Source organism: Pongo abelii, chromosome 22, assembly GCF_028885655.2.
Source record: "Pongo abelii isolate AG06213 chromosome 22, NHGRI_mPonAbe1-v2.0_pri, whole genome shotgun sequence".
Taxonomy (NCBI): domain Eukaryota; kingdom Metazoa; phylum Chordata; class Mammalia; order Primates; family Hominidae; genus Pongo; species Pongo abelii.
Genome location: NC_072007.2, coordinates 44,020,488 through 44,038,768, shown reverse-complemented (window position 1 = coordinate 44,038,768; position 18,281 = coordinate 44,020,488). Strand labels below are relative to the sequence as shown.

The 18,281-nt window shown below is 38.9% G+C and overlaps 1 protein-coding gene across 6 annotated transcripts in view; it reads right to left on the bottom strand.

The window, feature by feature from the left end:
* ITSN1 (intersectin 1) overlaps window positions 1-18,281 on the bottom strand; it is a 248,908-nt gene that overhangs the window by 166,041 nt on the left and 64,586 nt on the right. For all 6 annotated transcript variants that reach the window (XR_008517295.2, XM_024239271.3, XM_024239273.3 and 3 more), the window contains exons 2-4: window positions 7,039-7,098; window positions 4,640-4,732; window positions 3,269-3,332 (exon numbers count right to left, since the gene is read on the bottom strand). Coding sequence is in view for 5 of the 6 variants with exons in the window: in XM_024239271.3 (XP_024095039.1) it covers window positions 3,269-3,332; window positions 4,640-4,732; window positions 7,039-7,066 (185 nt within the window). In the remaining variant the exon portion in view is untranslated. The remainder of the gene's footprint in view (window positions 1-3,268; window positions 3,333-4,639; window positions 4,733-7,038; window positions 7,099-18,281) is intronic.

The following is an 18,281-nucleotide window of genomic DNA, read 5'->3' as shown; positions in this document are numbered from 1 at the left end:
GAAAGACAGATCTTGCTAAACTCATAATCTGCACTGCATTATTCCATCATCTGGGCAGGATATCAGTGGTTCATGAAATTTCCAATGACTTTTCAAAGATATTTCTTTTGGGAAAAGAGAGTTACAGATATTTTTTGATAGTAAAATATGCCATCACAAACTTATTTAGCAAAATGTAAGAAAAAAATTAAAGATTAATTGATTCAATCTAAGATTGCCAAATTACCATCTTTAATTAATAAACATAGTCATTATAAAAACCTGACTTTGGGTCACTCAGGTAAAAATAGTTTAGAAAGTTAGGACAACTGTTTTTATTTTTTAGAGACAGGGTCTTGCTCTGTCACCCAGGCTAGAAGGCACAATCATAGCTGACTGCAGCCTCGAACTCCAGGGCTCAAGCAATCCTCCCACTTCAGCCTTCCTAGCAGCTAAGACTACAGGCATGCACCACAATGCCCAGCTAATTAAAAAAAAAATTTTTGGCCGGGCGCAGTGGCTCACGCCTGTAATCCCAGCACTTTGGGAGGTCGAGGCAGGCAGATCACAAGGTCAGGATTTCGAGACCAGCATGACCAACATGGTGAAATCCCATCTCTACTAAAAATACCAAAATTAGCCAGGCGTGGTGGTGTACGCCTGTAATCCCAGCTACTCAGGAGGCGGAGGCAGGAGAATTGCTTGAAGCCAGGAGGCAGAGGTTGCAGTGAGCTGAGATCGTGCCATTGCAATCCAGCCTGGACAACAAGGGCAAAACTCCGTCTCAAAAACAAAAACAAAAAAAAAAATTTTTTTTTTTTTTAAAGATGAAGGCTCGTTGTATTGCCCAGATTGGTCTCAAACTCCTGGGCGCAAGCAATGCTCCCACCTTGGCCTCCCAAAGCATTGAGATTACAGACGTGGGCCACCACACCCAGCCAAATGTCACTTTTTTCAATTAAGACAGTTGTCTTTGCCAGGCATGGTGGCCACACCTATAATCCCAGCACTTTGGGAGGCAAAGGCAGGAAGATGGCCTGAGTCCAGGAGTTCGAGACCAGCATGGACAACATAGCAAGATCCCACCTCTACAAAAAACAGAAGAAAAAAAATGAAATTCATTAGAGTGTATTTTATTTTTCTCCACCACACTTACCACCATGTAACAATTTTTGTGTTGTTATTGTCTTCCTCCACTAGACTGTTGTTTCAATAAAAGAATGGATTCTGTCTATTTTGTTCATTGCTATATCCGCAGCACCTATTAACAGTCCCTGGTCCACAGTAGATATCTGATAAATAATTTTTCAATGTTGAAAGAATAAATGAACTTTCAAAAATTGGGAATATAACATAAAAGCATAATCCAGTGTAGGAAGTTAAGTCTGGGGAAGAAGGTTCCAGCAAGAGGTCCTGATGGTGTGAGACATCATGTATGAGCTGCCAAGCAGAAGAAGCTTGTTACAATTCACAAAGGTGCCACAGGTCTCTTGTGTTTAAACTTTCACATTTAACTGACAGAACAGGGCTTCTGTGCTCACTTGCGCATGACTTCTCTCTTGCAGGCTGTTTCTTCATCTGAGCCTCTTACTTTACTTAAACTGTAATTCCAAAACCGCTTGGTTATCTGATTTTTTAGCTCTAATAGATCAGAAGTTAGAATTAGAATGGCTTCAGAGGAGCAAGCACACTAGTTTAGAGACAGTCTGGCGGCCAATATGCTGACAACCAGGAAAAAGAAAATAAAGCAGATACCCAAAAAAAGCACAGGGATCTAGTATCATTTCGTTTCAATTCAAATATATCCAAATACACACACACACACACACACACACACACACAAACATATATATCCTATGAAAGTTTTGCTATTTCAGGACAGAGTTACTAATTTTCATAATGATGACATTTCATCAAGAAAAGCTTAGATTGTGTTCTGTAGACTGTGCTTAGAAGAAACAAAAAGCTGTATCAACCTTTATTAATTTCCATAAGATTATAAATTTAAAAGTTTGGTCATTTAAGAGGACAAAGTGGTTAGCTGGAAAATTCAGTTATGTAGAACACCCAGTCCCTGGAGATGACACCTTTTTGGGTTTTATTTTGAGGGCCTATTATGTGACAGGAGCCACAATAAGTCCTTGGTTTTTCTGGAATCCTCTCAACAACTTTGACAAAACTATAACCATTCCTATTTTCTAGATTAGAAAACTGAGGTCAAAGAGGGTAACTGCATCTCCAAATCAGAGACACTGAAAATGGTACATCTGGGAATCAAACTCAGGTGTACGACTACAAATCACACACTCTTTCTTCTTCTTTTTTTTTTTTTTTTTTTTTTTTTTGAGACGGAGTCTCGCTTTGTCACCCAGGCTGGAGTGCAGTGGCATGATCTCGGCTCACTGCAAGCTCCGCCTCCCGGGTTCACGCCATTCTCCTGCCTCAGCCTCCCGAGTAGCTGGGACTACAGGCGCCCGCCACCACACCTGGCTAATTTTTTGTATTTTTAGGAGAGATGGGGTTTCACCGTGTTAGCCAGGATGGTCTCGATCTCCTGACCTCGTGATCCACCCATCTCGGCCTCCCAAAGTGCTGGGATTACAGGCATGAGCCACCGCACCCAGCCTACATGCTCTTTCTTCATAGCGAGCTGCCTTCATAACACTAATTAACTCAGGGAAGTGAAGTATTAAGAACCCTTGGTGAAAAAAATGAGACATCTTAGAGGACAATAGAATTCAGCATGGCTCTCCAAAGCCATGAGCCAAGAATCCAAAACTGTACTTGCCACCCTTTTTATTATACTCTCTGTATTTCCTGTGGCTCAAAAGATTGAATGCCTATTTGTGATAGTCAAATAATTCAATATTATCTATTAATGTTATGGATTCACCATGCAGTAACTCTCAAATATTTTCTTTACCTTTTATTCTTCAGTCAGTGAAAGATAAAAAATCATTCCATTATAAAGCAAGAAATGTGGGACATTCAAATAAATGTGGGTGATATGGATGAAGCCAAAACTAATTGGTGAAGGAACACCAAAATTTAGATGTCTCCATGGAAATTCAACTTTTTGACAGTTGTCTTCATATGTCACCACTTTTTTTGTTTTGTTTTAGTTCCATATGAGAAAGACACTTTTCAGACATAACTCTCTGGTAAGAAGTAACAAGATATTTCAGGCTAGAGATACATGTTCTCCTTTTATAACATAAGAAATCATATTACCAAATAGAACTAAACGATATTTTATTTTGCCTTATGCTTATGTAAAATTCCAACTTACCATATCTGTGCTAAAACAGGTTGAGGTAACCCAGATTGAAAAAAAAAGTTTCTAGCTTGATCACCTGTAAATTAAACGGAAAAAGTTTCAGGAAAAAAAAAAACAAACCCAATAGCTGACAGAAATCCTCTAATAGCAAAATTACACAATTTAAAAAGAGGCTGGTAATACTATAAATACCGAGTTGAGTGCATTATAAAAGTCCAAAGATAAGCCCATAGGCAACAGTAAAAGAATCCATCAGCACTGACTTTAGAATTTAAAAAATCATCTCAAAAAGGGCCTACCATTTCCCGGCATAGATTTTCCACTTTAATTAATCTGCTATTAACTAAGATATGAACAGCTACCCATTGTGCAAAAGCACATTTATAGGAATCCTTAGGAAACTGATGACCCATACTTTCACTTTATAAAAAAAGTTCTTTGCCATTCCCAATACCTATACTCCAAATTCTGGGTACTTCTGAAATATTTACGGAGAATAAATAACAATGATTAAGAACCACACCTGAGGTCAGGAGTTCAAGACCAGCCTGGCCAACATGGTGAAGACCCATCTCTACTAAAAATATAAAAAATAAGCTGGGCGTGGTAGTGGGTGCCTGTAATCTCAGCTACTTGGGAGGCTGAGGCAGGAGAATCGTTTGAAACTGGGAGGGGAGGTTGCAGTGAGCCAAGATCACGCCATTATACTCCAGCCTGGGCAACGAGAGCGAAATTCTGTCTCAAAAAAAAAATTAGCTGGGCATGGTAGCAGAACAATTCCCCAGGAAATAAAGATTCCATTTTTTCTAAAGTGAATTCCTGAAAAATAATCAAACAGGAAAATTAGTTTGTTTATTTTTGAGATGGAGTCTCGCTCTGTCACCCAGGCTGGAGTGCAGTGGCGTGATCTCGGCTCACTGCAACCTCTGCCTCTAGGGTTCAAACAATTCTCCTGCCTCAGCCTCCAAGTAGCGTGGATTACAGGCGCCCACCACCACACCCAGCTAATTTTTTATTTTTAGTAGAGATGGGGTTTCACCATGTTGGCCAGGCTGGTTTGGAACTCCTGACCTCAAGGATCTGCCCACCTCGGCCTCCCAGAGTGCTGAGATTACAGGTGTGTGCCACTGGTCCTTTGATCTTAACCAATTCCCATAAATTACATGCACAAAACAGGTGGTTTGACACGCACTAAAAATTGCAAACAAGGTATGATTCCATTATGTGTAAAAAAAATTGTAAAAGGACAGGTACAAGGTTAGGGCAAAACAGGTAAATGTCTCTCCTTGGTCATATTTGCCCATCTCGGCTTTGCATGATAGAGTTTCCACAGACATCTGCACTACTGATAAGTAAAAATGAAAAAATGCTGACTCTGATTACCAGTAATGAATCCAGATATTGGCTTTAAACTATGGAACTGCTGATCATGCTTCGCTCTTTCCTCTACAGTTATGGCCCAGATATCCAGGCTGCCTAAAATCCAAAGAAAAGACAAACAAATTATTCAGTGAGAAAAGGAAAACAAAATGCTCTCACACACTATTTCCACAGCACTTCAAAATTCTGTCAATGTATTATAAAGACTTGATAAATTCACATCTTCTTGTCCTTGGAAGTTATGCATATAAAGTTAGAAGTGTAAAACAGGACACAAAATGTAAGAAACAGAAAGAGAGAGAATGGGAGGGAAAGAAAAGAAGAGGCACACATTCCTTTTTTAGAAACTTGTTTTATAATCCCATAGTTAGCAAGATTATAGTAAATTAATAATTTACTTACATAAACCCAAGCAACAGACTAAATTAACTTAAACCTACAACTGTACTCTCAAGTGCCTTAAATGCCACAGGGAAAAGTTATGAAAGAAGAAGTTGAGTGTGATAAATATCCATGAAAATCTTTTGGGGGGTGATTAAAATATTAGTATATTAGATTGTGATGATGGTTGCACAACTCTATATAATTTGCTAAAAATTATTATACAACTAAAACTAGTAAACTTTATGGAATATAAATTATATTTCACTAAAGCTGTTTTTAAAAATGGGTATCTCAGTATGCAGGAAGCAGACTTAAAAAAAAGAAGGGCAGGGGATGTCCTGATATGAAATAATAGCCAAAGAGAATGGGTTTTAGGTTTTCCTTCAGTTTCAGCTCTTAGGCTGACTAGATGTCCACTCACGACTGAGATCTTGCGGACTTTAGTCCTGGGTCTCCTAAAATTGATTAAAATAATTCTAGATTACATACATGAAAGCTTTCAAAGGCTCGGACACCTTCCACAAAACTGGGAATACACAATACGTATGTTTCACACAAAATGTGAACGTGCCCAGGACACCAGCAAAAACATCTAAACATTGCATCTCTCCTCTCTACCGGGTCTGGTATGACACTGACAGATAAAGTAAAAATCCATTCAGTCACTGGAAAAATATTTACTGTGGGGATGAATGGGTGTCCAAGACAGAAATGACCCCTTCCCTCACAGACCTTACAGTTCTGCAGCTTCTAGAAGAAATTTTCACTGCCCTGTAAGAATTCATCCCTGTAACTACAAACAAAAACCAGAAATTGTACAGTAATTAAGAAGGGGGACAAAAATAAAATAGAATAACTAGTAATTTTGAAAAGTTTACACATCTCTGTACCAGAATCCCTCGGAGACTTTTACTCTCTTCATGACAAGATTAGACAGCTTCCAAGAGTAATCCGTTAATATGAATTTTTAATAAGTATTTTTTAATAAGTACTACTTTTTAATAAGTATTTTTGTTAAAAAGTAACTTGGGTGTAAGCAAGAACAATTAACAATTTCCTAATAACATTAGGAAAAATTACCCAAAAAACACATTTTATGCAGACTGATATGTTTCAAACTTATGTTTAGTTTAAAGTAAAACAAACAAAAATGTCATGCTTCATGCGTCAAATCCCAGCTTTGAAAAAGTGTAAATGACCCCATCACTTCAACAAATAACTTGCTGATAAAAAAAACATGGGAAACACATGACCTAATTGCAATATTTGTATCTTATTTAGATCCCAATTTAAACAAACAAACCATAACAAGAAATGTCTAAAGACTATCAGGGAAATGTCCAAAGACTATAAGGTACAGACTAGATATAGCAAACATTTTATAGGTACGATAATATGGTATTGTTTGTTTGTTTGTTTATTTATTTAGAGACGGAGTCTTGCTCTGTCACCCAGGCTGGAGTGCAGTGGTGCCACCTTGGCTCACTGCAACCTCCACCTCCCGGGTTCATGTCATTCTCCTGCCTCAGCCTCCGGAGTAGCTGGGACTACAGGCGCCCGCCACCACGCCCGGCTAATTTTTGTATTTTTCATAGAGACAGGGTTTCACTATGTTGGCCAGGCTGGTCTTGAACTCCAGACCTCAGGTGATCCACCAGCCTTGGCCTCCCAAAGTGCTGGGATTACAGGCGTGAGCCACCATGCCCGGCCTGGTATTGTAAATTTTTATAGATGTGATAATGGTACTGAAGTTACGTCTTTAAACGTTTTCTTATCTTTTAGGTACACATACTAAAATATTTATAGATGAAATGATATGATGCCTGGGAGTTGCTCCAAAAGAATCCAGATGAAACAATATTGGGCATGAGTTGATGATTAATGAAACTATATGATGGAATAGAGGAATGTTGATTATATTACTTTCTCTACTTTTTTAATTTTAAATTTGCCATAATATCAAGTTTTTAAAATCTAGTCCCAAAGTACATTAAAAAGAGAAATTTCTGAAAACTTACCACCAAAAGGTGTTGGAAACTGAGCCATGGTTCTGTTACTTTTACCTTGCTAATTGACGCCTGTAAGTGAAATGCAACATTTAAGTTTATGAAAACTTAATTCCTGTATAATCATAAACACACCAACATGCTGTCTTTAATGGTCAGAGGACTAATACTAGATCCAGAGCATAGCTCTACAATTAAGGAATTCATTCATTCACATGTTACTTTTTAAATATACAGTTGTCCCTCATTATCCCAGGAAGACTGGTTCCAAGACCTCCCATGGATTAAAAAAAAATCCGTGGATCCTCAAGTCCCTCATATAAAATGGCACAGTATTTGCATATAACCTAAGCACGTCCTCTTGCATACTTTAAATAATCTCTAGATTACTTACAATATCTAATACAATGTAAATGCTATGTAAACAACTGTTACTCTGTATGCTTAAAAGTCTATACATGTTTAGTACAGACATAATTTTTTCCCCCCAAATGTTTTCAACCTGTGGTAGGCTGAACCTATGGACTCTGTGAAACCCATGGATACGGAGGGCTGACTGTACCTTTTTCTTAACCATCTATAATTACGAGTCCATCTACTTGACGGTTATAATCAAAGCTTCTTTTCATTGAGCACTTAGTACATGCTACACATTATACTAGGTAATTTATAGGTCTTATCTCTTCTACTCATTATCACAGCCCTGTGAGATAGGTTAGCATTATTACCATCCCCATATTATAGATCAGGAAAATGAAAATCAGAGAGGCTACGTGATTAGCGCGATACCATTCGTTTGGTGACCAAAGGCTGTGGAGTTGGCTGTCCTGCTAACTCCATATCCTGTAAACAATGCATATTACACTAACATCTGTCCCAGAATACCAAACACAAATCTAATGCTCCAAAAATCTCCATCAGGCATTATTTATTCATCAACAGCCGATGTGAAAAAAAGCCGGTCCTCTTCTCTAACTAAAAACAAAAATCCAGATTCAGGGCCGGGTGCGGTGGCTCACGCCTGTAATCCCAGAACTTTGGGAGGCCAAGGCGAGCGGATCACGGGGTCAGGAGATCGAGACCATCCTAGCTAACACGGTAAAACCCCGTCTCTACTGGAAATACAAAAAAAAAAAAAAAAAAATTAGCTGGGCATGGTTGGGGGCGCCTGTAGTCCCAGCTACTTGGGAGGCTGAGGCAGGAGAATGGCGTGAACCCAGGAGATGGAGCTTGCAGTGAGCCGAGATCACGCCCCTGCACTCCAGCCTGGGTGACCAAGCGAGACTCCGTCTCAAAAAAATCCAGATTTAGTGAATATTTTTCCTTACGTTTAATTTAACAGGGTAAATGCACAGTTAAAATTGAGTATTGGCTGGGCGCAGTGGCTCACACCTGTAATCCCAGCACTTTGAGAGGCTGAGTCAGGCAGATCACTTGAGTCCAAGAGTTCGAGATCAGCCTGGGCAACATGGAAAAACCCTGTTTCTAGTAAAAATACAAAAATTAGCCAGGCGTGGTTGCATGAGCCTGTAGTCCCAGCTACTCAGGAGGCTGAGGTGGCAGAATAACCTGAGCTCAGGAGGTCAAGGCTACAATGAGCTGAGATGGTGTCACTGTACTCCAGCCTGAGCAACTGGAGAGAGACCCTGTCTCAAAAATAAAAATTAAAAAAAAAGAATAAATGAGTACTAAATACAGATTCAAAATCTTAAATTTAGATTTAAAAAAATGGGTATCTTGCCCTAATACATCTCAATTTCACCTTCCAATTTGTCCACATAAGTTTTTTCCAACTATCACATTTTTAAATTCCAAAAGCACTTTCTTGTTCTCTGTTCTTCTGTTTCTTGGATCATTGGATTCCTCTGGGTTCCTTTTTTGTTCATTGGCTCATTGACTGGGTCTCTTTCACTTTTTTTTTTTTTTTTTGAGACGGAGTCTTGCTTTGTTGCCCAGGCGATCTCACCTCACTGCAACCTCTGCCTCCCAGGTTCAAGCAATTCTCTTGCCTCAGCCTCCTGAGTAGCTGGGATTACAGGCACGCCCCACCACGCCCAGTTAATTTTTGTATTTTTAGTAGAGATGGAGTTTCACCATGTTGGCCAGGCTAGTCTCGAAATCCTGACCTTGTGATCCGCCCATCTTGGTCGTCTCTTTCACTTTTAAGGTTTTCCTTATATATCTAGTGATCCCTGGATGCGCCTCCATATTTAATAGTGAGGCACTAAAAAACTGCCCAAGCTCAGCGTGGGTGGCAGGCTTGTTGACTGATGGGCTTCTCTGTAAAATGATCAGGTATACTGAGTTACCTTTTCATTGGGACACATCCAAATGTTCAGTAATGTGGAGGTTTCTTCATCGAAGCTATTAAGTTTTGCCAGGTAGAAGGAAGTGCTGGGTGGGGTGTGAAGGGATCAACTCATCTAAGTGCTGCCTTGAGGAGGAGTGAAGAAGGAAGGAGGAGGTAGGGCCCTACACTTCAGTGTGCAGACTTGTACAGGCTCACTTGACTTTCAATCCCATGCTTCACCTCTCTAGTCTGGCGCACTTCTGGTTCTAGTGCTCCTCCCATTTCCCCAGCAGACAAGGGACTGAAGTAGTTACCCATCTGCTGGAATGTAGGAGAGGAAGGTCTAAAAGATCCGGATATGGACTTTTAAGGAATTTCCACTGTGAGCTGTAAAACCGACTTCAGCCTTTTGGAATATGTGGAGCCCCCAAGCACAAGGAACTCTCTCAAGATATCCCTGGGGCATGCTGTTATCTCCGTAACTGACCTCTGCAGGTACTTAGGTGGTATCTTTCTCTGTGAACTCAGTTACTACTCCCTCCATTCACTTTCTGTTTTGAAAAATTGTTAAAATCTTTGGTCACTGTCTCCTTTACTGTTATGTTTCTTCTTATGAATTAAGATTTTATTTATGTATTTTATTATTTTATTTATTTATTGAGACAGAGTCTCACTCTGTCCCCAGCTGGAGTGCAGTGGCGCAGTCTTGGCTCACTGCAACCTCCACCTCCTGGGTTCAAGTAATTCTCCTGCCTCTGCCTCCCAAGTAGCTGGGATTACAGTTGACAACACCCCATCCGCCTGGCTATGAATTAACATTTTTAAGCTTCCTTTGAGATTATTGCAGACTTTATGGAAGGAGAAAACAAGTGTAGTCAAGACACCATATTTAACCAGAGGTTTGTGAATCAGATTACTTCTCACTGTAGATTCCCTTTAGAAACTGCAGCTGCCCTTCTTTTCCTCGACAATTTCTCATTCAATATATGTATAGGCAACCTTGATAATTCTCTTAAAAATTTTAGTGTGTTTTATCTCACTTAGTCCTCATAAAATTCTTTTGGAATCAACATGTCATATATCTTTTTGTAGAGCTTCCCAAAAATGGTAAGCTCTGGATTTTAAATGCATAGTAAAACAGATATTTAATATATATGAGAATACATTCTGTTCATTCAGTTTTACTTCCATTTTTTTACTGTGTTGCAAAATAAAGAGGTTATTGATTTCTCTTCTTTGTATCCAGCTACTTTACCACACTTTCTTATTAGTGCTAATAGTCTCACATATGAATCTCTTAGATTTCCTAGATCTATATCTTCTGGAAATAAAGAATTTAGCCTTACATTACTAGCCCAAAGCAATAACACTAAGCTATACAAAATAGTTGTGATAGCAATAATTTTTGTATTGCCTGTGACTTTCACAGTGACAGTTTTGGTATTTCATATTTTAATAGGTTGGTTTGTTGCTGTATCTTAGTAAAGATTATTTACCATGTTTATGTAGTTTCCTTCTATTCCTATTTTTTATAATTTTATTAAGAAATGGCTGCTAAATTTTTTTCAGAAGCTTTCTTTAAGCATCTAGTGAGATAATGAATTTCTCCTTTACTTACCTTCTGAATTATAGTGACATATTTGCGAATATTGAATTATCCTAGAATTTGTACAATAGACCAATTCATATATGCATGTTATTCTTTCACTACACAGCTAGGTTTGATTTGCTAATATTTTCTTTAAACTTTTTGTTTAAGAAAATGCTATACATAATACTATGCAACAAATGGCAAATCCAGAGGAAATGCATGCATTTCTACCTTCCTATAAATCTCAAAAATTATCTTAGGAAAAAATGATTTTATGAAGTTAGCATTAGCTTAATACTAAACTATGATATTGAAAGCATTAAAATAAACCATTTTTACTTATAGATATAATAATTTTATGCCTTACTTTAAATACTTCACAGCTACTATGAGAGGATCACAGCAAACATAAGTCATATGATTTAAAATATACTTATAGTCATTATCAGTTCCTGACAAAGCACCTAAAACTATTTGTTATTTACCATCCTACTCTAGAACTTAGGAAATAATTCTCACCCTAGATGAATCTCTACCCTCCAAAGCCTTCACCTCACTATGACTAATATTAGACTACATTTACCTTCTGGCCCTTCTGACCTCCAACTCTACTTCTCCTTCATCTGTATCTCTTAAGTGACAACCAAAGGGACTCCACGTTCTCTCTCTTTCCCTCCCTAATTAAAGTCCGATTTCTTTAGTGTCATGTTCTCATCTGGATGTGAACAAGGAATCCACCTAATGAAAACTAAATTATGTTTATGTATGAATGAAGATGTACCTTTCAGGCTTATTCACTAACACAATAGCCAAATTACGGCTTAAAGATGAGGCTGGGCCGGACGCGGTGGCTCAAGCCTGTAATCCCAGCACTCTGGGAGGCCAAGGCGGGTGGATCACGAGGTCAAGAGATCGAGACCATCCTGGCTAACACGGTGAAACCACATCTCCACTAAACAAAAAATTAGCCTGGTGTGGTGGCACGTGCCTGTAGTCCCAGCTACTCAGGAGGGTGAGGCAGGAGAATTGCTTGAACCCGAGAAGCGGAGGTTGCAGCGAGCCGAGATCGCGCCACTGCAACTCCAGCTTGGGTGACAGAGCCAGACTCCGTCTCAAAAAAAAAAAAAAAAAAAAAAAAAAAGATGAGGCTGGAATTTTCCCACATAATTTTCTTCTAACCACAGGTCTTTCCAATGCCAATCACAGTGAGGTTCTCCTCGGCTCCTAAGGAACCCCAGACAATAGTAGGAACATGTAGATGAAGCAACATCTTTCAGTCACATCTCCTTTTGTGTTCTATGCTACCTGGACAGACCATGGAGATGACATCTTGGTGTAAGGTGTTTCGTCCTACCGTTATATATGCTTGCTGTATGAATTACTACAATTTGAAAAAAATAGAGTAATTTGTAAAAGGCTACCATGTTGAGACCAGGAGCGGTGGCTCATGCCTGTAATTCCAGCACTTTGGGAGGCCGAAGCGGGGAGATCACAAGGTCAGCAGATTGAGACCATCCTGGCTAACATGGTGAAACCCCATCTCTACTAAAAATACCAAAAAAAAATTAGCCGGGCGTGGTGGCAGGAGAATGGTGTGAACCTGGGAGGCGGAGCTTGCAGTGAGCCTAGATTGTGCCACTGCACTCCAGCCCGGGAGACAGAGCAAGACTCCGTCTCAAAAAAAAAAAAAAAAGGCTACCATGTTGAAAAAGAATAATCACATATCCAAGACATTAAATAATGTCACAAAACCTGGTCAGGCGCGGTGGCTCCCACCTGGAATCCCAGCACTTTGCGAGGCCGAGGCAGGTGGATCACTTGAAGTCAGGAGTTGGTGACCAGCCTGGCCAACATGATAAAACCCTGTCTCTAATAAAAATACAAAAATTAGTTGGCGTGGTAGTAGGCGCTCGTGATCCCAGCTACTCAGGAGGGTGAGGTACAAGAATCGCTTGAACCCAGGAGGCAGAGGTTACAGTGAACCGAGATCCTGCCACAGCACTCCAGCCTGGGCAGCAAGAGCAAGACTCAGTCTCAAAAATAAAAATAAAATGTCACAAACCAGAGTTCTGCTTCTGCTATAGCAGACAGAACACAAAATGTAACTATAATACTTGAGGACAATATGAAGTAAACAAAAGTAGGCAGATTTGGGAGGTGAGTAAAAAGTTTCAAAAAAGTTTCCTTTCCATGGAGTAAAAAGTTTCTTTTTCGTCTTTTCTCTACAACTCTGCCCCACAGGTGGGCCCCAGTCAGGGAGCTATGCAGTGAAGCACAGATGCAGAGACTAAAACTCCAACAGAAACACAGTCTTTGTGGTTAAAGGAACTCATGAAAAATGCACCTGTGGGCTGTAAAGTGTGGGGAAAACCAGAGAGGAAAAAAGCTAGAAACGGGACCTGCCATTGTGTGAATGAACTCTCGCTTGTCTTAGGCTCACACCTGAGATATGGATATGCACGGCAGGCTCAAAGTAGCACAGCACTGGTCTTGAAAACTGAACTGAGAAAGGAACCCCTGTCCACAGACAGCACAGAGAATTTATAGTCTGGTATATAACCAAGGTAGATCTAACCAAGTTAGATACCTACTGAAACAAACAGCATTCTGCAGAGGATTACAACAGCACACAACATCTATACGACATGAAACTCACAAATGTCCAGGATATAATCCAAAACTACTGGACATACAAAGAAGTAGGAAAACCTGACAAATTCTTAAAAAAAAAAATTGCGATCAACAGATGCCAACTCCAAGACAATGAAAATGTTGAAATTATCACACAAAGACTGTAGAACAGCCATTACACCTACTTTTCATGAGGCAAACACAGACACAAATGCGTGGAAAGATACAAGTTATCAGCAGAGAAAGAAAAACTAGTTTAAAAAGAATCAAATGAAAATTTTAGAGAGAAACTGAGATCTTTAAGAATGGAAGCAGAGCAAAAGAAATGGCAAACATCTGAGTAAATATAAAATTATTTTTCCTATTAAGGTCTTTAAAATATGTAGACTGTTGAAAGCAAATACTGTAACACTGTGTAGTAGGGTTTCAACATAAATGTAACACATATGACAACTGTAACATAAATGTCTCTGGGGGAGGGTAAAGGGACTTTTATGGCTGCAAGCCTTCTACATTCTACATGAAGTGATAAAATATTAACTCTAAGTTGATTATAAAAGGTTAAGTAAATATATTTACTACGTGGAGCAATTACACAACACACACACACACACAGAAAAAGTCATGGCCAAAAAGTCAAGAGGCAAATGAAAACGGAATGTTAAAAATCCAAAGATGTCAAGAAAAAAGAAACAGAAGAAAGAAAGAAAAAAAACCAGAAAGGACAAACAAAACCAGTAATAGGAAGATGGCAGGTCTAATTCCAACAACCGATAATTACATTAAATGTTAATAATCTAAACAATAACAGAGACAAAAATTTGGAAAAAGAAATGTAAACCAACAGTAAGCAGAAGAAAGGAAATTACAGTGATATGGCAGGATGAATAAAAATACAGACAATAGAGAAAATTACAAAATCAAACTCTGGTTCTTTGAAAAAAAAATTTACCAACCTCGAGCTAGACACAGAGAGAAAAAAAATCATAGAAATAAGGGGCATCCCCATCAATCCTACAAACATTTAAAAAATAAGAAATAGTAAAAACAGCCTTATGCCAACAAATTTGACAGTGTAGATAAAAGACACAAATTTCTTGGAAAATAAAGCTTACTAAAATTGATACGAGAATCTGAATACTCTTATATTTATTAAAGAAGCTGATTTTATCATTAAAAACCTTCCCCGGCCAGGCACAGTGGCTCACGCCTGTAATCCCAGCACTTTGGGATCACGAGGTCAGGAGATCGAGACCATCCTGGCCAACGTCTCTACTAAAAATACAAAAATTAGCCGGGTGTGGTAGCATGCGCCTGTAGTCCCAGCTACTTGGGAGGCTGAGGCAGGAGACTCACCTGAACCCGAGAGGTGGAGGTTGCAGTGAGCCGAGATTGCACCACTGCACTCCAGCCTGGCGACAGAGCAAGACTCCATCTCAAAAGAAAAAAAAAAAAAAAAAATGCGCCCCCAAAGAAAGCCACAGTCTGTTTCACTGGTGAATTCTTTCAGAGAAGAAACAATACAAAAATTATGCAAAGTTTTTCAAACAAAAAGGAGATCACTGCCCACCTCACTTTTTTAGGTCATACAACTATAATACCAAAACCTCACAGACATTACAAAAAATAAATAATAGAACAAGATCCCTAAAGAATACAGATACAAAAATCATTCACAAAAATTAAAAATTGAACATCAATATTATATAAAAAGGATACTAAAATATAACCAAATAGTTTATCCTAGAAATGGCAAGATTAAACCATTCAGAAAATGTAATATACCATATTAGCAGAATAAAGCAGAAAGCCCATATGATCATGTGAACAGCTATTTTTTAAAAGCTTCTGACAAAAACTCAACATCCAATCATGATTAAAAAAAACCAGGCTGGGTGTGGTGGCTCACACCTGTAATCCCAGCACTTTGGGAGGCCGAGGCAGGCGGATTACGAGGTCAGGAGGTCGAGACCATCCTGGCTAACACGGTGAAACCCGTCTCTACTAAAAATACAAAAACTTAGCCAGGCGTGGTGGTGGGCGCCTGTAGTCCCAGCTACTCGGGAAGCTGAGGCAGGAGAATGGCGTGAAGCTGGGAGGCGGAGCTTGCAGTGAGCCGAGATCACGCCACTGCACTCCAGCCTGGGTGACAGAGGGAGACTCCGTCTCAAAAAAAAAAACCTCTCAGCAAATTAGAATTAGTAGGAAACTTCTACAAACAGATACGGGGGGATCCATGAACAACCTACATCTAACATCACAGTTAACGGGTAAAGACTGAATTTCTCAGCCTGAGATCAGGAACAAGACAAGGATATCTGCTTTTACCACTTCTGTGCAACACTGATATGGAGATTCTACTCAATAAAGTAATAAGATAAGAAAAAAAACAGGCAAAAAATAGGCATGAAGATTGGAAAGTAAAAATAAAGCTCTCCTTATTTATAGATATCACTGTTTATATAGAAAATCCCAGAGAATCTAGAAAACAATGACTATATTCAATAAGTGAATTTAACAAAACTGCAGGATAAAAGGTTAATGTATTAAAATAAACTGAATTCTTAAATACTAGCAAGCAAAAAATTGGAAAGTGGAATTAAGAAAAACAACTGTTTTACAGTAGCATCAAAATATGTAAAATTTCTAAATGTAAATTCAGCAAAAGACAGGTTGGGCGCAGTGCCTCACGCCTGTAATCCCAGCACTTTGGGAAGCCAAGGCGGGTGAGTCACCTGAGGACAGGAGTTTGAGACCAGCCTGACCACTAAAAATACAAAATCAGCCAGGCATGGAGGCACATGCCCGTAATTCCAGCTACTTGGGAGGCTGAGGCATGAAAATCGCTTGAACCCAGGAGGCCCAGCCTGGGCAACAAGAGTGAAACTCCGTCTCAAACAAACACATAAAAAAACATATACAAGGCCTCTACACTTAGAACTACAAAATATTGCGAAGAAAACTTAAAGAAGACCTAAATAAATGGTACTAAGATACTAAGTTCATAGGTTGAAAGATTAAATATTGTGAAAATGCCATTCTTTCCAAAGGGTTTGTATATTCAATGCAATCCCAATCAAAATTGCAGCAGGCTTTGTGGCAGAAATCAGCAAGCTGATAGTAAAGACCTAGAATAAGCAGAGCAACTTTTTAAAAGAACAAAGTTGAAAGATTTACCCTGATTTCAAGATTTACTATAAAACAACAGTAGTCAAGGCCTTTTGGGATTGATGTAAAGAGACAGATCAATAAAACAGAAAAGAAGAGTTCAGAAAGACCTACCCGTTTGGTTAATTGATTTTTGGCAAAGTTGTAAAGACAAATCACTGGAGGAAAAAAGTCTTTCAACAAACAAAGTGGATCAACTGGATATCCAGGTGGGGAGAAAAGCCAACACTGACACTTTACATAGTACACAAAAATTAATTCAAAACGGGTCCTAGGCCTAAATGCAAAACCATATATATGCTTCATATGAAAATCTTAAAAGATGGGAGAATATCTTCCTGAACTTAGCTAGGCAATTTCTCAAAACACAAGGAAGCATGATTTATAAAAGAAAAAATTAGGCCAGGCGCGGTGGCTCACGCCTGTAATACCAGCACTTTGGGAGGCCAAGGTGGGTGGATCACTTGAGGTCCGGAGTTCGAGACCAGCCTGACCAACATGGGGAATGAAACCCCATCTCTACTAAAAATACAAAATTAGCCGGGCGTGGTGGCGCATGCCTGTAATCCTAGCTACTCTGGAGGCTGAGGCAGGAGAATGGCTTGAACCTGGGAGGCGGAGCTGCTGTGAGCCGAGATCGCGCCATTGCAGTCCAGCCTGGGCAACAAGAGCAAAACTCCATCTCGAAAAAAAAAAAAGAAAAAATTAGTAAACTGGGCTTCAAAGTAGTTAAAAAAAAAAAAAAAAAAAGGAAAAAAAAACAGTTCTTCAAAAGATAACCATTACGAAAACAAAAAAGCAAACCACAGAGACAAAGAAAATACTTGCAACACATACGTTAGAAAAAGGACTTGTATCCACAATATACAAAGAACTCTTACAATTTAAGAATAAGACAGCTCAGTGAGGAAATGGCTGAGATGTAAAAATAATTTCTAGAAATGGGCAATAAACCCATGAAAAGATGTTCAACATTATTAACCATCACGGAAATGCAAACTAAAATCACATTGACATGCCACTATATTTCCACTAGAATGGCTAATATGAGAAAGAATGACCACATCTAGTGTTGGTGAGGATGTGGAACAGCTCTACACATTGCTGAGAGGAATGTAAAACTGTACAAACTTTTAAAAATATAGTTTTCTTAAAACATTACACAGCTACCACTCCACCTAGCCACTCTACTTCTAGGTATTTGGCTCAGAGAAATGAAAATTTATGTCCACCCAAAGATTTCTACACAAATGTTCTATCAAGCTTTATTTTTAAGAGCCAAAATCTGAAACCCAAATGTCAATCAACTGATCAATGAATAAACAAATGGTGATCTATCCATACAATGAAATGCTACTTGGCAATAAAAGGGAACCAACTGTTACATACGCAACAACACGCATGAATCTCAAAATTATTATGCTAAGTGAAAGAAGTCAGGTTAAAAAAAGTATATATCTATGATTCCACTTCCAGAAAAATTCTAGAAAATGTAAACTAATTAGAGTGACAAAAACCCCATCAGTGGTTTCCTGAAGATGGGAGGGGAAGAAAGGACACAAAACAGAGAGGCAT